Here is a 6,897-nt window from a genome sequence, read left to right as displayed (position 1 = left end):
TGGATAGCAGCAGGCCGCCCTTAGCCAGAGCTGGAATCCATGCGTGTGCCACTACGTAGACTCCGACACCCCTGCCCTGAGGTCTGCACCCGCCTGCCCTCCCCAAGGCCCGGGCTTTACCTCCAGGCCTGCAGAGCTAACCCCAGGAGGGCCCCAGCCCCAGCCGGGAGACACAGACTGCACATGAGGCCAGCCCATGCACTGGGCCCCTGGGGCGGGGAGAGAAAGGGAGACAGGAAGAGACACACACCCTGGTCCCCCCTGGCTGCCACCACAAGCACCCCTTCCAGCGGCCTCCAGCCCAGCCTGGGAGGGGCACACGTGACTTGGCTTCCTCCACTTGGCCTTTGTTCCTGTTCAGGCTAGACTCACCGTGCGGCATCGCGGGTCAATGACAGGTGGCCTGGGTGCGTTAGGACCGCACGCGAGGGCTGGTTCACGGCTGGGCAGAGAGAAGGGGCTACCTCCAGGATTGCTGGCCCCAAAGGGCCCTCAAGGCAAGGTGAGCCCAAGGGTAGCAGGTGCACTGGACGGTGAGCCCCAGGGACAGAAGAATCCTCACGGTGCAGAGCGGGACAGGGCTGAGCTCTCCTCCTGCATCCAGACTCTCTGTAACAGACCACGGCTCTCAGGCCATGTCCAGTCAGGGGGGAGGCCACAGAGAACCGCCAGAAGTGACGAGCTCACAAGTGCAAGGGCACGCCCTGGGCCTCAGCTCGGGACAGCAGAGCGGCAGGAGGCAGACGGGTGTGGCTGCAGGTGGAGGGTACCGCTTGGACAAAGGTTTGGCTGTGGTACCCCCAGATCCCCATCAAGGACCCCCATGCCTGATGGCAGGACCTGGAGGTGAACGGAAGGGACACAGCTCTGACCACATCCCTCCTCGAGCGAGGACGGCGGGACAGGTGTGCTGGGGTGCCAGAGGTCATCCTGTGAGGCACCGAGGTGCGCACCCACACGGAGGCTGGGGCGGCAGACTCGCCGACCTGTGCCCGGCGGGATGACAGCGTGAGGCCTCCCGTGGGCTCAGGCTAGGTAGGCCAGAGCAGGGCAGGGGGAGGGGGGCCCTGCAGGGTGGAGCCCGCCCGGACCGGAGCCCTGCCCTAATACGCACTCACGGTGAGGAAGACCGACCACGGACAGAAGGCCCCAGATCAGCACCACTTCTTGGCCTGTTCGGGATTTAGGAAAAGAGTGACAAGCGTCAGGTTTGGGAGACGCAGCCAGGCCCCAAGGCAGGACAGAGTTCGGGGCGCTGCTCTGGGCCTCCTCCCCCGACGCACCTGCCAGCTCACGCATCCTGCACTCCCGAGCGGCCTCTCGCCAGGGACGCGCTCCCTGCAAGGGCCCGGAGAGGAGCCTCTGCAGACCCGCAGCTGGATAGTTCTGGGCCAAAGAGGGCTGAGACTCAGGCCTTGTCTCTCAACGGTCAGGGCCCCTGACGTTCCCGGGCTGGGCAGCGAGCGCCCGTCAAGCTCGCGTGGATACCCTGGGGCCCAGAGTTGGTGGGACCCCAAGAGGGAGGAGCTGGGGTCCCCACTTTACAGAGGAGGCTCTGGCCAGCCTGAGGCTCCTGTCCCATGGCAAGCAAGGCCTGGGACCCCCCTGAGAGCAGAAATCCTGAGGAAGGGGCTCCAGAGACACGCCCTGAGGCCTCAGCCAGTCCTTGCTGGATGGATCACCGCCCCACCTGGCTCCGGCCCATTCCAGCCGGATGACCGGCCAGGACTGGCATGAGGAACAGGAGCCAGCCACACAAGTCCTCCAAGGAAAGGACGCGATAGGAGACAAGCACATGGCTGGACTGCTGACCACCCGGAGGGCCGGAAGCTGAGCCCGACATGCCGCACTCGGAGCCAGACCCCCCAGGCCCGCACCTCTGCTTCTTCCCACCAAGTCCCTGCCCAGCCCCGGCTCCCCTACGCCAGCCTCTGGAGCAGAAAAATGCCCAGGGCAGGCCGCCTCTGACCCTCCCTGGCCCATCTGTCTTTGTTTGTCCTCTGCCAGGGGAGACCGCCCCCAGTTTTTCCAGCTGCGTGCCCACGAGGGCCCTGTCTCCTATCCGTGTGGGCCTCTCCGGAAGCCATGGGAGGCCCCCCCGAGGAATCCCAGCTCTGCCCAGCTCTGGGGCCAGCCATCCTCTCAGGGGCCCCAGGCCTCACATCTGGAAGAGCCAGCCCTGCGGCAGGTGGCAAGGCAGGGGGAGAGGTGCTCGGCGGCCGTGGCGGCATTCCTCTCCCGAGGGCCTGGGAGGCTTCCCCGCAGACTTGCCGCCTGCCTTCCAATTCCTCTAGGTGACCAGGAAGCAGGGATTGTGACCCGCAGCAGGAACCCCGCTCTGGCTTTGCCCATACCTAGAGAGGGCTCACACACAATGCGGTTTTCTTTAGCCAACAACCCGGGTTTGGGGGTGGGGGCGGTTAGGTTGTACATTTCTGGGTCTGTGACCTATTTGTGGGGACATTTCTGAGCTACTGGGGCAGAGGCCCCACGCTGGTGTGTCTGAGATGGAGGGGAGGATTTGCTGGGCCTCCCTGCCCCACAGTCCTAGAGGTCACCATGGGCCTCAGCCTGGGGAGGGTCCTCTTTTCTGGGAAGGCGGCAGGGACTCCTGAGACAGACCAAAAGGACCCCTGCCAATCGGCCCAGATGAGGCCTGGCAGAGGGGGGCAGCCCACGCACCGTGAAGGGGGCTCCCCAAGCAGGGCTGCCAGCTGCCAGCACCAGCCTGCCCGGTCCCGTGGCGTCTGCCTATGGGCGGGGTGCTGGGCAGCACCGGGTGGGAGGAGCCAGGCCAGCCAGGGACAGGTGCGTGGGAGGCCTTCGTGGGCAGGTGGCCCTTTCAGGGCTGGGCGGATGTCTGGAGCAAGGGAGGCAGACAGACGGTGTCACCCCGCAGTCACCTCGGGCTTGGCTCGGGGCCACAGAGAGCCGGGAACCCCCCCCCGGCCGCCGCCCCCACCACTGCCGCCCCGATTAGGTTTCTCCCCATAAAGCGGCCAGTGTTTCTGCTCGGCAAGCCGTGCCAACAATGGAGTCTGGGAAAAAGACGTGGGGGTGGCATCCGGGGGCCCAGGCGGGGGGTGGGTCTCCCTGCACACACGGCCCAACAAGTTAAGGAGATGGCAGTGTGATCGACCTGGGCTGGGACAGGGGGCTGTGTGCCCACTATGGGCCTGGCATGGCCGGGAAGTGGGGAGGCCAGCCAGACCTGCACCTCGGGCACACCACTTCGGGGGCACCAAAACTCAGCAATTAAGACAAATATCTTAAAGTAAAAGTCTTAAGAATGAACGCAAAAGTGTCCATGCTATAAAAACATCCAACCTACAGACACATCGGACCGGGTTGCTGACCGCTCCTGTTGTCTCAGGCTCCAGCCGCCCGGGGAGTACAAGGGGCAGAGGCCTCACCGCGCCCAACAGCACACCCCGGGGACAGACTAGCAAAACCGGATCGGGAATCCGAATTTCCCTGACGCTAAGCTCTTTCCACAGCCTCGCGTCCCTCTCGGAGGCACAAGTCACGCAGGTGGGGAAGAGGCACCTCCAGGCAGGAGCCCCCACCCCAGCCCCATGGCTCTGGACAGACCCCAGCCCTCCTTCCGTCTCCGGGCCCCATAGCGTTCTCTTATTTGCACCCTCCGTGTCCGGCTGCACCCCACCCCCGCCGCAGTGGGCACCTCGGAAGACTGTGTCCTGCTCCAGCTCCTGGCTTTCCCGCGCCCGGAGACCTCCAAGCTGGCAGGGTGGAGGTGGCCGGGCACGCCGCAGAGGCTGGACGGTTGGGCCACAGATGCGGGGGTCTGGAGGCCCACAAAAGCAACACTTGGCAGCCCTTGGGAAACCAGGAGGCAGGTGCCGGCCGGGGAGGCTGGCCGGCTCTGCAGACACACCAGCCTCCACGGGGGCCATGGGCATGGGGAAGAAGGGACAGGTGGCTCTGAGGTCTACCAGGTCATGGTTCTGACCCCTGCTCTGGCACCAAGCGGTGATGAGCCTGGGGCAAGTCAGCACGTCTGGCCTCAGCTGCCTGCTCTGTAGCATGGGACCAGGACGCCAGGGCCATTGGGAGGAAGGTCAGGGGGCCTCCGTGCCCGGGGAGGGGTGTCAGCGGGGAGAGCGGCTGTTGGCCACTGCAGGGTTTTTGCCTGGACTCCAAGGGGAGCAGCACGGAGGCAGAGCCCCTCCGATCCGGGTGTCTCCACGTGGCGTTAATCATTAGGCAACGGTGTTAACCTCAAAGGGCGCATCTATCTGAAATGCTCTCAGTTCAAGCTACAGTCTGGTCACAAGGCGAGGAGTAGGGGAAGGGAGGGGACCGGATGCACACCTATCATTAAAACCGTCCAGCACGAAAGCCCACCCGCAGGAGCCCCAGCTGGCAGAGTCCCCTCCGAGACGCTCATTCTGCTGTGGGGCTCTGCGTTCCCCCAAAAGGTGCTGGGTCCGGCCTGGCATTTGGCCACCATCCTGTGCCACAGACTCTCCCCGGAGGGAGCCAGGCCATGAGTAAACCTCCCTTCACGGTGATGGAATGTTCTCTCTGGGAACTGCAAGGAGAGAGCGTCTGGGAAGGGCCTGGGGCAGCGTCCAGCAACCCTCCCAGCCTGAAGGGCTTGGCTGCCCCACAGGTGTCTGCGGGAGGCCTCGCGCAGCTCCCGAGGCCCCACCCTGCTGCCCACGCTCTCCCTGGGTGTCCCTGACGGGGCGGAACTGACCCTCAGCCATGCAGACGACACAGGTCGGGGCTGAGCCCCCAGGTCCGCCTCGCATACTCCACGCTGCCTGAGAAACAGCGTCAGCCCCTTCAAACGTGCACTCTTCGAACGCCGCTCCCTGCTTCTGCTCAAGGACACGTCTAAGTTCGTCTAGGAGGTGCGCGGCCCTCGGAGGACTTCAGCACCGGGCACTGCGGGCAGGCGCGGAGGCACGCTGCTCCCACCCACCTGCCAAGGTCAGTGGTGCATGGTGGCCCACAGCGAGGGGCCCGGCACTGGCTCCAGAGACGAGGGCGTCTCCTCTCTATGGCTGCCCAGTCCCCGCCGCCGAGGCCCCTGATGCCGGGCAGCCTGCCACTTGCATGACCATCTCTCCCCCACAACGTGCTGACCCGCTGGGCGCGGGCAGAGCGCTAAACTTGTTAATGCCGGGCCCAGAGCAGGAGCAGGGGTGCAGGAGGAGGCCTCAGGTGCCCGCTGGCTCCCAGCTCTGGAAAGATGCTCTTCAGGGTAGCCTGGCTCTAGGGGATGTGTGTCCCCCAGAAGACAGGACTGTGCGGGGCAGGGGGCTGGGCCGCAAGGGGCTTACCCCCAGCTCTGTGCGATGAAGAGTCAGCTGGCTCAGGCCCCGGCAGAAGCCCAGCTGCAGGGCGGCACCCTGGTCTTTTGGCACCAAGCTCACCTCCTCCAGGAAGCCCCCTGTCCCTGCTTCCTGAGGACGGGCAGGACCTGCGTCCAGACCGGAAACCTGACCGACCACCACGAGCCCAGGGCCGAGCCCAGGGCCTAGCACACGGCCCCACCAGGGGGCCCGGAGGCTCCCCAGGCAGGTGAGGGTGTGGGGTGACGAGTGGAGGGCTGAACATGGGGCTCCTCTCCCCAGCATGGCCTGGAAAAGACCCGGCCCTGTCGCGGCGAGTCCGGGGAGCCCACCCCCACCCACTCAGGCAGGCGTCATTTCTAGAAACGTCCGTGCCGGCCCCATGGCTGCCAAGGACTCCCTCCAGGAGCATGGCTTTAATTACAGCTCTTCTGGGCTCAGCTTCGCAGCATCTCCGTCTGCTCTTCAGGGAAATCTGGGGGGCGGCGAGGGGGCCGGCCAGGCTGGGTGAAGGGCCGGGGTTCCCGGACGGCCTTGCCAACACACGCGCCGGTGCCAAGCCCAGGGCAGCCGCGGCCAAGGCCGGGCTGGGGCGGGGGCTGGTGCTGGGCTCCGTCCAGGCCACTTGGGGCAGGCGGGCGGGCAGTGGTCTCCCTCCCTCCTCCCCCGCCGGGCCGCCCACCCGCCCGCCTCACACACAAAATGGCGGAGGGCTGCAGCGGCCATTTTGTGCAGCCCCAGGAAGACAAAGGCAGCCGGCAGCCGGGGGCAGGAAGGACGGACGTCCACTCTGGAAGTGTGGCTGCCTGGCCTGCACGGAGGCCCGGGAGGGCCTGGCCAGAGAGGGCGGCAGGCAGTGCCCTCTCTGGAACCTTCATCCTGCCCAGGCCCCTGGCCACCCTGAGCTGCCAGAGGCACCCTCACTCCTTTGAGGGGCTCTGGGTGGTCCTGGGGACGAGCTCTTGGACTGGGCAGTGGCACTGATGCTCTCCTGCCTTACAGAGGGGGCAGCCCAGCGCGAGGTGGTGACGCTGAGAGGTGGGGTGAGCATAGGCTCCTGGCCTCCCAGGCCTGGGCTCCTTCCGGGTGAAAATCGTCCTCTGCCCCAGCCCCGCAAACAGTGGTCTTTCCTTGCCCGACGCGGGGTGGCCTCTGACCAGATGGCCTGAGGGCTGCCCTGCATTCCAGGGACATCCCAGCACATCCCACCCTGTGGTCCAGGCTGGCAGCTTCTTCCTGCCCACTGCCGGCAGGCACAGGGACAGCTGGCAGGACCGGCCATGCCAGGGCAGCGCCACAGGGACACCAGCAAGACCAGCTTTGGGGACGCCTGGCTGCATCCCCCTCCCTGAGCTCCTGCAGCACCTGCCTGATGGGGCCTCGAGGCTCCCGTCCTGCATCCACCCCCTTGTTTGTGCTCTCTGGGGGCCCGAGGAGCTGCCCCAACAGACACCTGGCCTCTCTGGAGCACAGCCCGCCAGGCAGCAGGTACACACCAGGAGCCCGTGTCTTTCTGACTCTGCCCTGCCCGTGGTCTCCATATCTTTACCAGATGTCACTCAGGACCCCAAACGTA

The 6,897-nt window shown here is 65.9% G+C and overlaps 1 protein-coding gene across 1 annotated transcript in view; it reads right to left on the bottom strand.

Annotated features, from left to right (window-relative positions):
* Positions 1 to 319: 319 nt before the first annotated feature.
* LOC121104449 overlaps positions 320 to 6,897 on the bottom strand; it is a 38,062-nt gene continuing 31,484 nt past the window's right edge. Inside the window, exon 4 of the mRNA XM_040637708.1 lies at positions 320 to 1,172. Coding sequence (XP_040493642.1) covers positions 1,027 to 1,172 — 146 coding nt within the window. The 3' untranslated portion in view covers positions 320 to 1,026. The remainder of the gene's footprint in view (positions 1,173 to 6,897) is intronic.

This window comes from Ursus maritimus, unplaced genomic scaffold, assembly GCF_017311325.1.
Source record: "Ursus maritimus isolate PB19 unplaced genomic scaffold, ASM1731132v1 scaffold_21, whole genome shotgun sequence".
NCBI lineage: Eukaryota > Metazoa > Chordata > Mammalia > Carnivora > Ursidae > Ursus > Ursus maritimus.
Note: the sequence above shows the minus strand (reverse complement) of the source record. Positions and strands in the feature narration are given on the sequence as shown.